The following is a 20690-nucleotide window of genomic DNA, read 5'->3' as shown; positions in this document are numbered from 1 at the left end:
ATGGTTGTAATAACATTTTTGTGATTCAACTGATTTCAGCTGTCAGAGTAAATAGAGGGCCATGCTCCCAACTGAGGTGTTCAGTGGGAGTTCACTAGCACCGCTTTAGGTGCGTGAAATAGTGTAAAGATAGTAAAAACCAATGAGGGTTACCAGGAAGGGCAAACCAAAGTGATGCTGTATTCCGTAAATCATCTGCTGTTATCACATAAAACATATTGAGTCATGATCACATCTCTGGAACCTCTCAGTCACTTGTCTTTAAATGTCGTTCCCTTTGAAATAATGCGGCATGAAAACTATACCGTATGACTGATCATGCCTAAAACATACAGCTCAGTTGTGTACACACATTTCTGTGTTAAGGGTTGTGTCCTGGCTTCAGCTTTTCATTCTTGTACAGCTTAAATTTTGAATATCTGTGAATACTCCTGTATTTTTGTAAGTGTGAATAACGACAGGCTCGTGACACGAAGCGCCGTTAGTTTAAGTCCTGGGAGGGGCCCTTAATTGCTCCTGTAAATCTCACACCCATGTAGAATCACTGAAATGAAGTCTCTCTGTACGAAGTCCTCGGCTAAGCACTGAAATTAATACAGCGCAGTAATTAATCATTGGTCATAAAGGATTTGTTTTCCTTTTCGTCCTTGGCCTCCTTCCTTGTGCGGATCAGAAGAGTTCCTTAAAATAAGCTAAATATTTTCGGAAGCGCCGCTCTTTGAGTGCTGGGATCACGCAGAGTGTGCGGCCTCGCCGTACCCCACTGCGACCCCATTCTCGTTATTCTCCTTCAGGAGACGCCACACCTTTGACACCCCCTCCTTAGAATCACTCACCTTGTTTTTCGCCTTGTCCTCACCAAGGGCATCACGGGCGAGCAATGGCACACCGCGATGGCCGCCAACTGGGGGCTGCGCCATTTCAGTTTCATTCCATAGGCGAAGAGTTAGGGTAAATATCAGTGAATAGGGGCAATTATGACCTGACATGAAAGTCACTGGTTAATTAGGTCTAGATATCAAGGCACTAACATGACTTCGCTGAACTAATAATCTCTCACTTAGCATGCACACCAGTGCAAGAAGGAATAATTTGTTAATAAATGGACACAGATGTTCTGTCTTTAAAAGTTGTGATTCATGTTCTTGTTGTTGAGGTCTTTCCAGAAGGTACGTCTACGTTTTACTGAACTATTATCTTTGAGCAGGGGGGTGCGGTGGCGCAGTGGGTTGGACCGGGTCCTGCTCTCCGGTGGGTCTGGGGTTCGAGTCCCGCTAGGGGTGCCTTGCGACAGACTGGCGTCCTGTCCTGGGTGTGTCCCCTCCCCCTCTAGCCTTACGCCCTGTGTTGCCAGGTTAGGCTCTGGCTCCCTGTGACCCCGTATGGGACAAGCGGTTCAGAAAATGTGTGTGTGTGTGTGTGTGTGTGTGTATCTTTGAGCAGTTTCTTTAATAAATTCAATTTTTATATTTTTACCACGGTATTTTTGGTTATTTTGTTCCTATTCACCCGTTGACATATACACAACATAAAACTCCATTATTATAAATGTACAAAATATATGCACCCATATCTGGTATCCAAACCTAATTTATTTTTGCAAGTCCGCCTCTAAGGTGAGGGGCCACATTAATAATGTTTTCCATTATTTTTGATGAGGAAATTATCCCAGCAATATGCTGTTTGGGTAAACACTATTTGTGTAGTCTGTATTAGTGAAGAGGTGGCGCAGTGGGTTGGACTGGGTTGGACTGGGTCCTGCTTTCCGGTGGGTCTAGGGCCCAAGTCCTGCTTGGGGTGCCTTGCGATGGACTGGCGTCCCGTCCTGGGTGTGTCCCCTTACGCCCTGTGTTGCTGGGTTAGGCTCCGGTTCCCCGCAACCCCGTATGGGATAAGTGTGTGTATTAGTGAAGATATGCTGCACTGCCTCTCTCTGGAGTGTGTGGACTTCTGGGTTGGGTGTTCCTGACTACTGAAATGTACTGATTATTGCAAACAATTTCTTATAAAACTGTACAGGCAGTAGCATTTACAAACAGTTAGATTTACATTTCTTGGGGTGCCTTGCGACGGACTGGCGTCCCGTCCTGGGTGTGTCCCCTCCCCCTCCGGCCTTACGCCCTGTGTTGCCGGGTAGGCTCCGGTTCCCCGCGACCCCATATGGGACAAGCGGTTCAGGAAGTGTGTGTGTGTGTGTGTGTGTGTGTGTGTGTGTGTGTGTGTGTGTGTGTGTGTGTTCATTTAGCAGATGCTTTTCTCCGAAGCGGCATACATCTCATAGAAAATACAATGTGTTTATTACATGAGCAGAAAGAGACACTTAGATGCAGACGTGTGATTCTTAAGTACAGTTACTTTGTTTCTTTCCACCATATGAACCAACGTTCATCACACGAGTAGCTGCATAAAACTCAGAATATCAGCTATTCCTGCTCACCTCCCTACTATTTTTGTTTTAGCGATATACAAACATCTACAAAAAACCTACAAACAATACTAAACATATAGATGTAAACTATGAAGTACAATAATTGCTTATTTTTTCACTGGATTTTTACCACATTCTCCCCAATAAAATGGACTACAGTGAGACATCTTTGCTCTCTGCTGTAGGGTCTTCCTGGGCCACCAGGCGAGAAAGGGGAGAACGGAGACGTCGGTCCCATGGTGAGTCGACGTTTATTTTGCAGCAGGACAGTATCATCATCGAGTCAATGGCTGACTTGCACGTGTCCACTCTTAAATGTTCATTCTTCACCCACCTTGTTGTAGGGTCCTCCCGGTCCACCTGGCCCACGAGGTCCTCAAGGCCCGAGCGGAGCTGATGTAAGTCCCACATGGAGATTAATATGATGCTCTTACTTGTGAGTCATTGAAACATTTTTGCATTCTCTAAACTGCAGTCACTTTTCGTAATTGGCCCAGTTACTCGATCACCGTTACACTCGTAGATGCACACGTGTCTTGTGTAGGTGTGGTGTTGACTGTTGACTGAACAGAACACACCGGTTATATAAATGAGCAGGGCGTACTGATTGAGAATATTGCATTATAGCAAACGTTTTATTATGTTTGTTGAAAGAAAAACGATCATATATATTCAGGTTTACGGCGTGTGTTTGCTGAATCTCCTAATGTTTTGTTCGGTGGCAGGGACCCCAAGGTCCACCCGGAGGTATCGGCGCAGTGGGTGCTGTTGGAGAGAAGGTGGGTGTCAGTCTTCTAAAACACCATGTGGAGCGACTGCTGACACTTTGTCTCCCGTGTTTCCTCTGTCCTTTTAACAGATTTCATCACCTTTCTTTTTGTCATTTTTTTGTGGGTTTTCTTTCTTTCACTATTATTGATTTTTTTAAATATATTAAATCTCAAATGAATTCTGCTTTCACAGGTTTTTCACCGTTTTAAATATTTTGTCACTTCTCCCTGATTAAATGACATACATTATACCGTTAAACATTAATGATTACCAGCATGCTTGAAAATGTTCACCGTTGTAAATTAGCGAAATAAGTATATTTTCATACACTTTCAAGACTATGAATTTAAATAATCCATGTAACATTATTTTTTCTTACTGCCAGCCTCTTTTTTTAACCACACTCTTAATAGGAACTATTTGGTGACGAGCTGCCACCTTCTGTTAACAGCACACTGTAATTGCCATCTTACTTGACAAAATTAAGCATCACTTTGAAAATTAACAAGCCACACCTACTTTGTTTTTCAAATTCCATTTAAGAAAACTAGTCTATGGGTGAATGTGGTAAATTATCTGGTCATGTTTTCAAAAAGATGTCATTTCAATATTTATGAGAAGGTTTTGTGCATTGCGTTGGGAGCTGCTGCCAATACGGTTATATTTTGACACTGTGAGATTCTAGCATGCTGTGTGTTCTCATCAGTGTGACCATTGTGCAGAGTTATGCACTCGGTTGCCATGACAATGCCAGTGACCAGTGTGGCCTCTTGCAGGGTGAGCCTGGTGAAGCTGGCAGCCCTGGACCTCCTGGAGAGTCTGGACCTGGAGTAAGTGCATCACTTAGGTTGCGTGGTTTCATCTTTAATGTGGAGAATAATTTTTTTAATATACCAATTTCTCTTCAAAAGTGACAACAGTCCATCTGTCATCATCACTCACAGTTCCGTTTGCTCATATTGCTGCCAGATTAGTGGGACCTTCCATATACAGGTCTACGTATTTATCCTAAAATCACGTGTTTCACCGTAACTGCACACAGGTGACCACCATTCGGCTTGTTAGGTGGATTCAAAAAAAACTGTTTCACCCTGACGGATCTGAGTGTATCATAGTAAACGAGATGAATACTTCACACTCAGTTATTGTTACACTTCTGATCAGTTAGTGGTGCGTGGTGGCGCAGTGGGTTTGGCTGGGGCCTGCTGTCTGCTGGGTCTGGGGTTTGAGTCCTGCTTGGGGTGCCTTGTGGTGGACTGGTGTCCCGGTGTCCCATCCAGGGTGTGTCCCCTTCTCCTCCAGCCTTGCGTTCTGTGTTGTCAGGTTAGGCTCTGGTTTACCACAACCCCGCTTGGGATAAGCGGTTTCGGACTGTGTGCGATCAGTTAGAAACTGAATTAAAGAAATGTTTTCACTTTGACATCACAACTATATATTATCTGACTATTTTTTTCAAACCGACTTATAATGTTAGGGCTGCAGTTATTTACCCATTTATGCAGGTGGCTAATGTTACAGGAACAATGTAGGATAAGTACCTTGCTCAAGTGTACTATAGCCAGAGGAGGAGATGGAACCTGCAGCCTTTGAATCCACAGGCTGTAGCACTAACCACTACACTACCAGCTGTCCCAGGGCCCAAATCAACGTGAGCTTATGACCCGCACTTAACTGGCAATTCCTCGTGCATGGGGAATAATTGCAATCCCCGATCCCAATTAAAGATATTTTTCTGTTGATCAGTGTTAAAAGAGCCCAAATAAATCTACTGTGATTCAATGAAACACATAAAGGTTTAAGGGGAAGCGAATACTTCATATAGATGCTGTATATATGTGTGAAATAAATCTTTTGCCAGTGAGTCATATTACCACATACTACCAGATGACGACAATGTGACGGAGTACTGGAGGAAGACGATGCCAGATATTTATTTATTGCAGCTGAATAAAGCATTGCTGAATAAAGGTCTATGAAATCCAGAACTTCTTCGGGGGCTGGGCTCTGGCTGCCCACAGCATCACTTGTTGCTTTTGCTGATCAGCCCTTGTTTGAAGGTCGACTAGATGTGACGCCTCAGTGACTCGAGGCCAGGCTGACACATAGTATTGATGCCCTGTCCGACTGTCACCGACCAAATGATAGACCGATGTACAGTGGCACGGCGGCTGATTAAAAAGAGCTGCACTCCTACTGAGTGAAAAATGTCTCTGCAAAGGCAAGGCTAATAACCTTAAATAATCTGTGGGTGTGATTGGTACTTCACCTGCCACATTATGCGAACATTGTGTAGAAAAACAGCTCTGGATTCTTTTGTCTGTGTTTTAATGCATGCCATACCGTAAATAAAACTGATCAAATATGTTTGAGCAAAACTGACACCTCAACAATCATTTCTAGCCTATTCATTTATTTATGAGTAACCAATTTGTGTTTTATTTTACCTCATGTGTTATTGTGCTGCGAACTGGGAATGGTATGATTAATTATCATTACTTCTTCTGAAACACATATCCGTATTTTAAATGTGAGTTTTAGCTGCTGCTGGGTGTTCCTGACTCTGACTTCTTATGCAGGGACCCAAAGGTGAACGCGGAGAGAAAGGAGAGGCTGGCCCACCTGGAGCTGCCGGACCCCCTGGTGCCAAGGGGCCCCCCGGTGAGGACGGTCCCAAGGGCAGCCCTGTAAGTCCCCCTCATGGTCCTCATGTGAGGGCACGCTGTTTCCAGAAGTGTCTCCTCCAAGCCTTGTTGTGTATGAGTGTTGAAGAATCACATGTAAACAGCAGAAACACATTTAATAGGTGGGTTAATGTTGATATGGGGGGTATTATGGGTGTTTGGGTATTATGACATTTGACTGGTATGTCTCCTATGTAACTTAGGGTCCTGTTGGCTTCCCTGGAGACCCTGGTCCCCCTGGTGAACCTGGTGCTGCTGTAAGTGTAGTTAATATCATCAGTGTTTGCCATCAGCGTGGACACTGATCTCAGCGTACTTTTTTATGTGTTGTTCTCGGAGATGTCTGCCACTTTGGAGAAGAGCGTCTGCTGAATGAATCAATGTAAATGCATTTATGTGCATAAATAAGAACGTGCATGAGAAGTCACCATGCACTCATTGTGACACAGTTCTTTATCTGAATTCCCCAGGTCGGACCGTCACGTTGAAAAGAACTGCCAGTGAAGTTATGTTATAATTATGAGCTGCGGTGTAATTCAGCCACATTGATTTAATTTGCCCTTTTTTTGCTGATCGCACAAGAGGTTCTAGAGCGATTTCCTGTCCTGTTTCAGACATTAGGAGATCTGCGAAGTGCTCAGTAGCATCAGCTCTCTGTGCCTTTGTCTTTCAGGGCACTGATGGGGCAGCAGGAGACAAGGGAGAGGATGGTGAACCTGGTCAGCCTGTAAGTTCATTCCTCTGAAATTACAACATTAAGCTACTTGCAATTTTTTTTACCATTTGTACACCTGAGCCATTTTTAATAGAGCAATTCATGGTAAGTACCCTATTCAAGGGAACTACAGCAGGAGGCAGGAGTTGAACCTGTGCCCTCCTGATTCAAAGGTAGCATCTATGACTACTATGCCACCTTGTGTCCTTCTGCTTAGGGACTTCCACTAACTGAGAGTAACTCTTCATGTAAATTTTAATGTTAAAAAACTTCTACAGTTTTTGAGTTTACTAAGCGGCTGCTGCAATAAAACCTGGAAGCCTGGTGTTGCTGGCCATCTAATTAGGCTTAGAAATCCATATGTAAGTTGTACTCTGTGCACCACCTATGACATTTTCTGAACTGTAGCTGGCAAAGTTTCCTCTTTAAACGTCAATATTCAGGCTGACTGTGATTCCAGCGGCACTGCTTGAGCTCCATTCTTAATTTGTTTTCTTTTCAATGTTGACAGGGTTCTCCTGGCCCATCTGGGGAGGCTGGCCCACCTGGTCCTCCTGGCAAGAGAGTGAGTACACATAGATATCATCATCTTCATCATCGCAATCATCTTCATAGCTTTGTGTGCACCTGTGAGGAAAGGGGCAATAATTAGATACTGATACACTTGTTAATATTCCTGAGCACCAATCAGAGGTGCGGTATGAGATTCGACACTGTATGTGAGGCGGTGTTACCATGAAAAGATGAAAGCAGTTTCCCATACTCATCATATTCTGGCTGCGCTGTATGTCTAGCACTTCCCTTTTCCTGCCTTCCTGTGAGTGTGTGAGCCCAGAAGGGGAAGGACAGTGTGTAGCTGTGCATGTCGATAATGTGCTGCTGTAATAACGCGACTGCTGGAAGGTATTTTCCAGCACATAAATGTCTGCATGATGTGAATCACAGCATATGTAAAGTATACATATTCTGAGACAAATTTAAAGTTAAAAGCCAGATCCATTGGAGGTAACATCCGGCAACACTGGGGACCAGGCTGGTGTCACAAAAGGCTTTTTGCCTGTTAATAGAGTCGTCTCGTGAGTGCTGTAAATTTGCTTTGGGGCCACATTATGTTCCAACACTAGCTTATTAAGTTTTGCAATAAATTCACTAACAGGCGCTTCATCGGCACTTTGTGTTCACCAGAAAAGCAGAGCTTCCAGAATCCCCGAGGCTCCTTCAATCTGCCAAGCCAACCAGTAGGGAGCACACGTTGAGCCTTTTCTTGCGGCATCGGACCTGATATATGAGTACCTTGAGATCTTTTTAAAGCAAACCGCTCGTGTAACGCGTAATCTAAACCCTCGCAGCGACACTGATGGAGAGCGGAATGGGCCGAGTTCAGGGGTGAAACTTCGGGACCCTTAGCTCAAGTATTTTTAGTGCGAATCCTTTGCTCCAAGTTTTTTAATCAGTTTCTTGTATATTATAATAACCCTATAGAATCACTCCTTATCTTGGCAAGAGGAAATATTTAAATTGAAATATTGTTGTCTAGCTGGGGGGGGGGGGGTGCGGTGGCGCAGTGGGTTTGGTCAGGTCCTGCTTCCTGGCGGGTCTGGGGCTCAAGTCCCGCTTGGGGTGCCTTGCGGCAGATTGGCATCCCGTCCAGGTGTGTCCAAATTATAGATATTGAACAAATCTTGAATAAACACACAAACAGTATCATCAAACATGCAGAAGTGATTAAAGACACAGAGTTGCCCCCTGCAGGTCCTGAAAGGGGTCATGCTGTGAAAAAGTGACAAATCTCAGTTGGGCCTTTAAAACCCACTTTTATCTATAATTGAAATTGTAATTCACATTGCATAGAAGCCTTGACCAGGCAAAATAATTATTATAAACTGAAATGTTACTATGGTATTAAATTCTCCAAATTCTTAACAAAGTTGACCTCAGGTTCTCAAATATTTACTTCTCGCAGTTCATAGTGTATTAGTAAGCAGTGACCGTGTGTTTTAGGAAAAGAGCTTTTGTTTTCTGATTGGGGTTATTCCCTCTTATGCAGTATGTGTGTGTGTGTGTGTGTGTGTGTGTGTGTGTGTGTGTGTGTGTCTGTCAAGACTCCTGGGTCACCTGAGAGATGGAAGGTTTCTCAAACGTCTCAGACTGCCTGCTATAGTCATGATATGAAGTGGAAACCCAGCAGCAATAAGAGCCCACCCCAGCAAATGTGTTTGGCTCAGTGATCTGTTTTGTTTTGCTCACAAACTCTTGGAAAGTGGAAAAAATCCATTGTCAATAACTGGAAAAGAAATGATGCTTTAACCTTCGACTTGTGTTCCCATCAAATCTAATTGTATTACAACTTTTCTCTTTCATAAATATGGTTTCTATCATCTGATGGCCATAAGGTTTCATGAGATCCTCCACACCAGACATCTGAACACATAACATTAATGATCACTGGTTTAACAGAATTTTCCATGTCTCATTTCCATTTTATACACCTGTGGTGTGTGTGTGTGTGTTCAGGTCTGAGCGTCATAGGAAATGAATGGGTGAGAATAAAGTGTCAGGTGCAGAATTCTAGAGCTCGACACATGTAAATCCAGTAAATGAGGTCTATAGACCATGAACTCAAAAGAAGTGTAGAAATTGTGATAATGACGAGGAATGCAGTTGGTTGAAAGGTAAAACACAGCATCAGGTGATCATCGGTGTTTTATAACTGCTTCCTAAAGTGTTGTAATGGGCTGCCCAGTTTAGCATAGGACCACCAGAAATAGAAAGGTGTCAACAGCACAGCCCAAAGGGTTAACCAGCGCTGAGCTGTACATTGCTCTGGAGAATAGCCTCCACTACAAAAACAGATGCAAATGTTATTTTGTGCAGCGCCACGTTTCCTGCAAATCAGGCGATTTGTGGTGTGTGATGCTGGAAGTTCTCGCTCAGGAACACGATCCTAAATACCAGAACAGACACTTGTACTGTATGACGTTTCTTAGTGTTTTAAACTGTTCATTGACGGGGGGGGGGGGGGAGCTCTGCTGCAATCAGCTCCACACATTTGAGTGCAAACATGGGACTCTGGAAATGCAGCAAAACAGAAGCAGTGTTTTGTGTTTTACAGTAAACGTACTTTGATCGGTATGAGAAATTATTTACTTATTTCTACCGTTTCTTGAGCACGTTTTCCCGTTGGCAGTGTGAAGCTCACAGGGGTGGTGTGTGAGTGACGTGTCCCCTCCCCTTCCTTCAGGGCCCCCCGGGAGCCTCCGGAGCTGAGGGCAGGCAGGGAGAGAAGGGCAGCAAGGTAAAGTACCATCCTGTAGAGTTCGACCCGTCTTTCGACACTGCTGCGCCGCATCAAACGCCCACCCAGAAAGACGCGATGACTCTTAAATTTATCGATGTAGCACATTTTGCATCTGTTACGTTCCAAAGAACACTTTTCCTCCGTTAAACTTTGAGACGTCGAACAAAAATGTGACCCGCAGGTGAGCCTGATTCAGAGGAAACACATTATGTCTGCATTATATGGCAGGACCTTCTCAGACAGGATTTCTCCAAGGGGATCTCTCTTAAAGACATAACAGGAAGCTTCCATTAATGAAGGACATGCAGTAAAGTGCGTGTATAAAAAGCAAAGTGGGAGCGTGTGTCCTAAGCCACGACTACATATGTTTCCGGGCTATTTTTGGATTGCCCATAAAAAGTAAGTTATGGCTTCCCGTAGAGAACAAGGAATACACTGATATAGCTTTCAAGAATATCATGGCACAACCATAATGGCTGGTGCTTTTTCCTTGGAGCACATTACACTTCGGTGTGGTCAACTACCAATAGTCTAATATTTCATGGCTCATATGCAGCTCTCTGAGCATTAAAGTTGAATACAAACTAGATAACTGCAGAGCTGCATGGGTGGGAAGCTGTGCTCTTATAATTGAATTTCAAGCCAGTGTAATCCTTCATATAAATTCTGTCATTCAAAAGGATTGGAAATCCATACAAATTACATATTTGGGGATTTGGGGGTTTTTTCCTTGAGGGAAAAGAGGGCCAGTATATGTCTTTTACAATCGTTCCTACAGCTGTACTGTAGTATTCACTAGTGGCATACCACAGTAGGGCTGTATGTATGTACGGTATGTACATATCATCTTTGAACCGACACATTTTTCACAGCAGTGTGTTGTAACCGTTCGCGCCTCCAGCCCGACAGCGACAGAACGTCATGCTTTTATACTCCATTTGTTTTAAAAAATGGCAATGTTCAATGGGGTTTGGTTCATTTCATAGTTATATGTGATACATGCAGTATAGTTACAGCGTGTGTTCAACAAACAACTGACTAGTCGACCCTAGTATAAGCAAATTATTACTTGTACCCTTAAGTTTTCCTTCATTAAATCGTAGGTACATGTTATGTGTTTTTCAGAAAAGGCCATGACCAGGTGATTGAACACAGACACTGCGTTACGTTTGATAATTTATGGCATTTTGTACCAAACTGTAGGGTGAGTCTGGATTAGAGGGGCCTCAAGGCAAAACTGGGCCCGTTGGACCCCAGGGTCCTGCCGGAAAGCCCGGTCCAGAGGGTCTGCGTGGAATCCCAGGGCCTGTTGTAAGTTTGTCACCTATCTCCCTCCCTGAGTGACAGATCTTCCACATATTCTTACTCTTATCTATACCTGTGCAGGAAAACAACAAAATACTGTAATATCTACACTTTGGGGAAAACTTTTCAAAGCTTCTCAAAACTTCCTCCCATATCACATGTATTCTGACTTCCTTTTTAATGTGACACAGTCTTTTGTATTTCTAACACTCATGTTTGTGACACAAATGAACAAAATGTCAAAGGACGATACCAGCAGAGAGGGTGAAAATGCCCAAGGTAACCGAGGTGATGTTTTGCAGGGTGAGCAGGGAAATCCAGGCTCACCAGGACAGGACGGTCCCCCTGGTCCCATGGTAAGGGGGGCGGAGGCTCTATCACTCGCACTTCCATCAAAGTGTAGGCTACTGCGTTGCTCAATGTCATGTTTCTACCTTGTTTGTCTCACATTTAGGGTCCTCCTGGACTTCCAGGCTTGAAAGGCGACCCAGGTTCTAAAGGCGAGAAGGTGAGAGAGAGCGGAGTTCCGTGCCTTTGTTGTGCTCTCGCTTCGAGGTCCTAGCATCACATGAAAGAGAGCTGCTCCTAAAGTGGCTCCGACATACGGTGTCTCAGATGTGAAAGCTCTCCGGTGGCATTGAGTATGCTAATGTACGTTGTCATGAGCACACGCCGCGGTGTCAGACGCAGGCACCGGGTGTTTGGGCAGGTGAGCGATGGAGCCACTTGAGCAGCGCGAAACGAGTTCTCATGTGCATTAGGGAAGACGCGAGAGAGGCGCCCAGAAACATGACTCATTCATTCTCATTCTTCTGGTTCATTCTGTGATCACAGGAGTAGTATATCTCTCACTGCAACGTTTTTAGTGCGTATTGTGGAAAGGTTATTTTACAGACAAACAAATATATCATTCCCATCCACTGTACATTGCGTTTACTTATTTTTATGTTGCTCGACAAGGCGGTCACATGGTTCCATGCTAAGGACCATGGTAATTTATGTTAAAAAAAAAAAACCACTAAATGTCATATTCCATCATTCCAACACCATGAAGATGTTTACATTTTTAAAAAATGTGCAAAAATATTCTGCAGTTGAGGCCACAGCAAATTACATGCTTTTTTAGTGTTATTAATAGTATTAGTTATTGTATCAAGACATTAAATAAATAATATAGTATGTGTAATATAGTATAAATATTATTCTGTACTATTAACATTCTCATTAACAGCTTTACTAACAAGCCTTGATAAAACTTTAATATTTGCTTTTTGCTTCTTTTAGTTAATTAGTTTAATTCTGTAGCCGTAGATACTTATTCTGCATTCTTTTGTCGTGTAAAAGTTATTTTCATTGTGTGTTCTGCCGTGCTATTGTTTTGCGTTTGTCTGAGTGTCTGTGGGATGTTGCGGAAGCTGCGGGCAAAGAAAGGCAAAGTCCATAAAAATCAGTCTCAGAGGGCTGGAGGATGTGTGTCACAGTGAGACAGAGCCCCCAGCAGTAGGAGGGTGTGAAAACACTCGTGTCACTGATGTGTTTTGGGACTCGCTTGTTCTGAGCCCAAGGGGAACATTTAGAACCTTGAATAAAGGTTCCGAGGCTAACTTTCCAAAGAAATAATCAAATCCAACAATTTTTACAAGTATAAGTCCATGTGAGGTCTTCAGACGTGTATTAATATGTTGAAACGTGACTGTATATGGCTGTACGTAAAGTCATTAAATATGTCCATGAACTGAAAGTGTGGTATCTTCAGCCCCTGGCGGTGAAATCATATTGCTCATAACAGGTTGTGCTCCTCGAACCATCCTGCTAACTGTCCTTGTGTGCGTTCCCGCAGGGCCACCCCGGTCTTATTGGTCTGATTGGTCCTCCCGGCGAACAGGGCGAGAAGGGCGACAGAGGTCTGCCAGGTCCCCAGGGCACTCCCGGCAACAAGGGCGAAGTCGTAAGTGATCCATCACACGTCAGTCTCGCCGCTCGCCTCTCCTGCCTGTTATCTTAGAGGAAATGTCCCCCGTCGGGCCGCTTCCGTGTGGGCGGCAGACTGCGCGTTCTCAGGGTTTAATAGCAGCTGCCTTGAATTACCTTTGTGACTCTTTCACCTCAAGATCTCCAAGGTCCTCCCACTGTGACCCCCGCAGCAAGACGAGGCCGTTTCTGCCGTCAGCCTGATGGCACGGGGATCGGTTTCGCAAGCGCCGCATTACATCTGTCAGGCTCATCTCTGACATTTGAAATTATTCTGTGATCTGAAAGAAACTATACACAATGAATGTGAAATATGAAATTAAATGTCAGCAGGTCTCCCTTGAGAGCTTTAGAAAAAATAATGTATTGAGGTATCAAATCATATTAAAATTCAAATTTTTTTATTTGTATTTTGAAACATTTTAAAACAGCTTTAAATTCACATTTGTTACGGCAAATGTAGGGTTGCGGCATAGCATTGAGTTGGGTTGTCATTTTGGTCAATCCTGGTGACACATCACTGTAAATGTATGTGTATAGAGCCAGGTGCCCCTTTTCGTCTTGGTGCACTGCTGTGTCCTCAAAAAGGTGACACGCCAAGACTCGCACGGAGACCAGTGTGAGACGTCTTCCTCTCTGTTTGCAGGGCATCAGCGGAGCTTCGGGTCCCCTCGGTCCTCCTGGTCCTCCTGGTCTTCCAGTAAGCAAACCTCCTTTTGTATAGGGTGAACAAGTGGAAAACCAGCCAAAGTTCTGTAAGAATGGTTCGTCTCAACTCTTCCTTCCTACTTTCTGCCAGGGTCCACAAGGTCCAAAGGGCTCCAAAGGGTCACCGGTGAGTTTGGGTTTTCCATCACCGTTTTTTGTCTTATGAAAACACCACCTTTTGAGTTAATGTTTGAATTGCTGTGGAAATCTTAGCCATTGGCACTTTATTAAATTCCTCTCAACATTCAGGGTCCTGCTGGTCAGAAGGGAGACACTGGAATGATGGGACCACCGGGTCCACCTGTGAGTAATCTCTGTTCCTGCCAATAAAGGACAAGTTAACATGACTTCATAGCTTCTGAAACACATAAGGAGCTGGGATTTAGCTAAATGTGTTCAGACTTAGTAGACAAAGGCCAACCCAACCAACATCAACAACCACTTTTCCCAAACAATGTCACTGCAAAATGTAGCCTAACCCAGGGCACAAGGCCAAACGGGGAGGGGATACACCCAGGGCAAGACGCCAGTCCATCACAGGTCACCCCAAGTAGGGCTTGAATCCCAGACTCACCACAGAGCAGGCACAAGCCAAACCCGCTGTGGTAGACAAAGCCGTTAATTACAATTAACACCAAATGACTGATTAAAACAGTTAAGGGTGCTGAAGGCCAGCAGGTAGACTCATGGTTAGAGCTGTTGCCTTTGGATCCAAAGGGTGCTGGTTTGAATCCCACCTCCTGTTGTAGTACCCTTTGCCATAAATTGCTCCTGCTGTGTAGATGGTAAATTCAGTGTAAGTTGTTGAACACTCTACATCACTTTGGAGAAAGGAGTCAAATAAATAAATAAATTAAATGTAAATGGATGCAGTGATCATGAGAGGGCAGCTGGTAGCAAAGTGGTTAGAAGTGCTATCTTTAGATCCAAAGATTGCAAGTTTGAATCCCACCTACTCCTGTAGTACCCTTGAGAAAGGTACTTACCCTAAAAATTGATGCACTAAAAATAACAAAGCTTACAAATAGATAATAATTGTAAGTAGCTTAATGTTGTAAGTGGCTTTGGATAAAAGCATCAGCTAAATAAATAAATGCTAAAGTTTATGCTGCAAGGAAAATGATTTCTGATTCTATCAAGTGATAAGACTGTTGTTGACCCGATTTAAAATATTCTATAAAACAAAATATGGAATATGTGGAATTGAATAATTGATAAGCTTTATGGTGATATTCGTTACCGCTTTTCCTGTGCAGGGCCCCCCTGGCGAAGTCATCCAGCCCCTTCCCATCCAGTCCCCGAAGAAAAGCAGGCGGTCGGCCGACATGCAGGCCGACGGAGCTGAGAACGCAATGGACTACGGCGAGGGCATGGAGGGCGTCTTCGCGTCACTGAACAACCTCAAGCAGGACATCGAGCGCATGAAGTATCCTATGGGCACACAGAGCAATCCTGCCAGGACCTGCAAAGACCTGCAGCTGTGCCACCCCGAGTTCCCAGACGGTACGCCGTCTCAGCGAACATATTTTAGAGCCAAATATACTGTATATATTTTTTCGTGCCAAATAATGTCAGTATTTAGCCAGAATGACTTCAGTGAAACTGAACTGTTTGTTGAATAACAAAGCGGGTTATTCTGCAGGGATGGTTCGCTGTGTTACGCCAGCTGGGCTGGATAAGAAGGGCGCGTGATGTGAAATGCTGTCGCTTCAGGTCGCCGGCACCCTTTTAAATGTAAAATTCAAAGTGTGTGAGCGCTGCATTTAAATAGCACCGACACAGCTGTTTCCAGCCTTGCTTGACATTCGTTGAGCTGCAGGTGGGGAATAAGACTTTTATTCTGACTTCCGCCTCAAATCAGTGCGTTTTTGAATTTTTTTTTTTTGTTCCGTTTATTTTTCTATTATTTTGTTCACTAAAAAGTGTAATTCCAATTTCATGTACTTGACTGTGTGCAAAACAAGCTTGTATTTATTGGTTTAATATGATCTACCAGTTTTTTAGTTCTCTTAGCTTGTGTAGAATTGAACACATTATGCATCTATACTGAGTTATGGCTGTTTGTAGCCGTATTTAGTTATTACATTTACATTTATTTACTTATCAGACACAGTGGGTGCGGTGGCACAGCAGGCTTGGCTGGGTCCTGCTCTCTGGTGGGTCTGGGGTTTGAGTCCTGGTGGAGGTGCCTTGTGATGGACTGGCATCCTGTCCTGGGTGTGTCCCTCCCCCCCAGCCTTGCACCCTGTGTTGCTGGGTTAGGCTCTGGTTCGCCACGACTCCGCTTGGGGCAAGCAGTTTCAGACAGTGTGTATTTAGCATATGTTTTTTTCCGAAGCGACTTTCAATGAGCTCTATGCAGTGCTATCAGCCCACTCACCTTATTCACCGCGGTGACTTACACTGCTAGATACACTACTTACACTGGATCACTCGTCCATACATTAGTGGAACACGCACTCACACGCTATAGGTGAACCTGTGAGACAGCAGCACTACTCGCTGTGCCACCGTGCCACCCATTAATTCTAATTTACCAATATATTTCTTTAAGGCTACTTGCAGCTGTGGTTTTGAACTAGAAGAAGCTTGTAGTGCTTCACACTTTTATACAACAGGGTGATATTTACTGTATAACTTCAGGGCAGGTATCTTTATTAAGGGTATTACACTGGGAAGTGGGATTTGAACAGGGAACCTCCTGATGTCAAAGTACGGGGTGTTAAACACAAAGCTGCTCGCCTCTGCAGTTGTTACATATATGGCGTACTTATTTTCGGTGTTTCTGTATTGTCTGATTAGGCGAGTACTGGATCGATCCAAACCAAGGCTGTTCGGGTGACTCCATCAAGGTGTACTGCAACTTTACCGCAGGGGGTGAGACTTGCATCTACCCAGAGAAGAAGTCCACGGGGGTGAGTGACATTTATGTACAGCACTTTTAATAACGGCTAGTACTGTAAAAAACACACCAGCACAAAATTTATGCCCTACAAGCCCGTTGCAAAGACACATTCCCAGCTATTTAGTATTCATTTCCCTTCCCGTATGTGTGCATGCGGTCATCGCCTCACCGCTGGAGTTTTTTATTTATTTTGTTTTTTTTCAGCTTGGAAAGGAACTCAAATTGCCCAGTTGTCCAACAGCTTTACCTCTCATCATCTTCATTTCTTTATGGTCTCAGAAACTGTTTTTTTTCCCCTGTTTTTTTATAGTGCTGGACATTTGTGTTTCTTGTTATATTTGTGACTTTTGATGCAGCCACCTTTGGAAATGCAACCGCGTGTTAGCAGCCAATTAAAAGTTAAACTTCAGATAATAATCACAATTAGTTAGCAGTTACTAATACCTCTAAAATTCAAACATACTGCAGTCCAGCACAGCGTGTTTAGCATCATACCAAACTGCACACTGATAAATTGAAATTTTAAACATGAAAATAGTTTGGAGCACCACTGAACTTCTGTACTTTGCCTTCTTGTGTCATATGCAAATGTGCTCCACATTAGAAGAGAGAACTATTTACACATGGTGTCCGTTGTAGCCTCCACTGCAGATTTTTTATTTTCAACTCTAAACATCCTAAAGGTTTTTAAAGTGCTTATTCATGACGGAATGCTATTTTTTTTTTACCATAAATGCCAGTAAGAGCAACATATAGTGAATGTAAATAATGTATTATTTGTTTCTCTCATGTGTGGATATGGATGATACCCTGTAGGCTAGAATATCTTCATGGCCCAAGGAGGTTCCAGGCTCGTGGTTCAGTGAATTTAAGCGTGGTAAAATGGTGAGTTATTCTCTTTCTGTCCAACACACTTTATCCTAAAAGTTGAGCAATTTTTTGAAAACTACAAGTTTCTTTAATCTTCACAGGGGGATGGAGTCTTACAGCTTATATTACACTTCAAGGCATAAATCTGTGTTGCAGACAGATGATCGCTATGATCACCATGTAAGGCTGGACTGAGACACTTCTCTAGCATGTTTATTGTAACATTTCTACAGATGTGTTAATCTCTGTGCCATGGTGATTATTGATTATTATTGATTATTGTTAGAGAATATTTATATGGCAGACCTCTAAAAACAGAACAAGTACAGCGATGTCACTCTGTCGCCGCCCATTTTTAAATATAAGATCATAATTTGTTATGTTTGTGACCCCACCCCCTCCCAACAGCTCTCTTATGTGGACATTGATGGCAACGAAATAAGCTTGGTGCAGATGACATTCCTGAAGCTGCTCACAGCCTCAGTCAAGCAGAACTTCACGTACTTGTGCCACCATTCTGTGGCCTGGCATGACGCTACCACGGACAGCTACGATAAAGCACTGAGGTTCCTGGGATCCAACGACGATGAGATGTCCTATGATACCAGCCTCTACATCAATGTGCTGTCGGACGGCTGCGCAGTACGTATCCCGTTGACCAGAACCGGCGCGCATCGGTGTCAACAATATCAATAACCACACCCGACAGACTTTTAATTTTCCGTTTTACCAACACCAAGCTGATGATGAAATTACCAGTAAGTTTGCAGTACGTTACTTGTGCTTAAACGTGAACAAGCTTAAAACACCTGCGCCTTCTCAAGGTAATTCACACATGAAAGAGCCTCCATAGTGTGAATTCTTGTAAATTGAAGATGAAATTGTCATTATTTTACTCATTTATCTGACACTTTTCTCCGAAGCATCTCACAACTGTGGTGGAAATTTTTCCCTTTCCCGTTTCAGCCATAGGAGACACTGAAAGAAACACACTGAGACAAACAAAGACTTTCACAACAACATCGGCCGATGGGAGAGCCTCAGATGGGTGTCTCCCCTGATCAGTCTTAATTTCCTGCTTTTATTTGCCAAACTCATACATAATTCATTACAGGGCGTTACAGTAGGCATGTCTAGGTTTTCCTGCCTTTTTGCCTAGTAGTTAGATGTAGTGTTATGAGCCCACACACCTTATTCACTGCGGTGACTTACACTGCTAGATGCACTACTTACACTGGGTCACTTATCCATACATCACTGGAACACACTCTCTCTCTTATATACACCCACACATTCCAAAACATTACAGATGGTCACGAAAACTTTTCTCTTTGCAGCTGAGGAACGGCCATGGGAAGACTGTCCTGGAGATCAACACCCCGAAAATAGATCAGCTGCCCATCGTCGACGTGATGTTCAGTGACTTTGGGGATCCGAATCAGAAATTTGGATTTGAAGTCGGTCCCGTCTGCTTCCTCGGTTAAATCTCGGCAGGGAAGACAGGTCCACAAAGTAAGCCGAGACTTCGCGTCACCCGCCATCTTCAAGTCACATGCAAGTTTTGAATCTGAATGTTTTAGCAAACACGCCCTGCCTTGTATGGATGTGCTGTCGAGGGAACACTTGTTGCCCTTGTGGGGCCAGAATCTGTTGCTGATGATCGTAACGGAGATCGAGAGCCGTCGCCGTGAACGGTGCGCAGGCAGCAATGCAGGGAGGTTCACCGTGCTAAAGTAGTACAATACCCTGTCTATATTCTCCTCTTTCTGTATGAAAAAATGTGTCCATTGGTGCTTTATCAGACCAGAGAAAAAGGTGCTACAATTGTGTATTTTAAACTGTAATAATGATTTTGTCGAATACTGTAACTTCGAAATCCACTTTTAAAACTTGCATGTGTGTCACAGTTGCATCTGGCTCTTCCACTCAGTGTTGGTAACAGAGGAAAAGTAAAGTTAAAACTGAATAAATTCGCATTTTGAATGAACGACTCATCTTTTCCGGGGCAAATAAAAGGAACATTCAGACGATTCCCTATTTCAAGTTCTGACTTATCTCCGCTGTATATATGGACCATCTATAAAATCAAAGGCTTTACATCACTAAATCAGAAGGTTCTTCCCAGCATATTGAAAGCAATATGTTTTCCTCACTTCTTTGGGTTTGTTGTGGTCAATCATTGGAATAATGTCATTTTCACTGATTTCTTTCAAAATTTTTTTTTTTTTTGGTCATATACCTCAGATGTTAAGATGCAAGGATACCCTGTATATACAATGGTTGAAAAATTAAGTATATATATTTTGGGTGAGGAATTTGAAAGAGATAAGTACATATTTGTTAGAGATATTTTTTAAAACCTTTGTGAATGCAATGGGAAGCCCCTCTAGGTCGTCCATTTTTGTAACTAAATTGAGAAAATGTTTTCTTGTGCTTTTTATGGTACATTTAAAATATTAAAATGGATTCTAAACAACAATGAACTGATTGTGTGCATTGTTTCCTTAAGTTTGCCTTCTTAAAATTAAATTTTAAATTGTTTACTCGTACAGCGTTAAACGTCAGGAGGTTAAGCCCATTCTAATTTATTTTGTACGTTTTCTTCGAGAATACTGTTCTGTGATATGTCTACGTCATGTGATTTTGCTCATCTCAGACACAGCAGATTTTCAAAAAATCAGTGCAGGATCAGTATTTGTTTTACCTCCGGGCACTTTATGCTTCAGTGGTTTTTGCCGTGGAAACAGTTATCGTTCTGAAAATTATAGGGTAAATATTTTAAATCATTGAATAATTGAATCATCACAATATCTTTTTCATTTATATCAAGTAAATGGAACTGAACATGCAATCATAATGTGCAAATGAAAAAAGTGATACAATATTGATTTAATTTACTTTCAAATTAAAGTCTGTTATTGTGCGCAAGAAAATACACAAACTTCATCAAGTCTCTTTCAAAGGCTTCCTTTTTTCATCTAAAAAATCCCAAAGGTATTTATGATGAGATGGGTGGGGGGGATGAAACAAGTACAGAA

The 20690-nt window shown here is 43.1% G+C and overlaps 1 protein-coding gene across 4 annotated transcripts in view; it reads left to right on the top strand.

Moving 5' to 3' along the window:
- col11a1a (collagen, type XI, alpha 1a) overlaps positions 1–20118 on the top strand; it is an 87805-nt gene extending 67687 nt beyond the window's left edge. For all 4 annotated transcript variants that reach the window (XM_018741311.2, XM_018741312.2, XM_018741310.2 and 1 more), the window contains 21 exons: positions 2614–2667; positions 2773–2826; positions 3154–3207; positions 3976–4029; positions 5776–5883; positions 6084–6137; positions 6554–6607; positions 7107–7160; positions 9837–9890; positions 11097–11204; positions 11501–11554; positions 11653–11706; positions 13039–13146; positions 13816–13869; positions 13969–14004; positions 14127–14180; positions 15134–15380; positions 16680–16792; positions 17599–17667; positions 18061–18294; positions 18990–20118. In XM_018741311.2, coding sequence (XP_018596827.2) covers positions 2614–2667; positions 2773–2826; positions 3154–3207; positions 3976–4029; positions 5776–5883; positions 6084–6137; positions 6554–6607; positions 7107–7160; positions 9837–9890; positions 11097–11204; positions 11501–11554; positions 11653–11706; positions 13039–13146; positions 13816–13869; positions 13969–14004; positions 14127–14180; positions 15134–15380; positions 16680–16792; positions 17599–17667; positions 18061–18294; positions 18990–19136 — 1818 coding nt within the window. In that variant the 3' untranslated portion in view covers positions 19137–20118. The remainder of the gene's footprint in view (positions 1–2613; positions 2668–2772; positions 2827–3153; positions 3208–3975; positions 4030–5775; positions 5884–6083; positions 6138–6553; positions 6608–7106; positions 7161–9836; positions 9891–11096; positions 11205–11500; positions 11555–11652; positions 11707–13038; positions 13147–13815; positions 13870–13968; positions 14005–14126; positions 14181–15133; positions 15381–16679; positions 16793–17598; positions 17668–18060; positions 18295–18989) is intronic.
- Positions 20119–20690: the final 572 nt, after the last annotated feature.

The sequence above is a fragment of the Scleropages formosus genome, chromosome 19 (assembly GCF_900964775.1).
Source record: "Scleropages formosus chromosome 19, fSclFor1.1, whole genome shotgun sequence".
Classification (NCBI taxonomy): domain Eukaryota; kingdom Metazoa; phylum Chordata; class Actinopteri; order Osteoglossiformes; family Osteoglossidae; genus Scleropages; species Scleropages formosus.
Note: the sequence above shows the minus strand (reverse complement) of the source record. Positions and strands in the feature narration are given on the sequence as shown.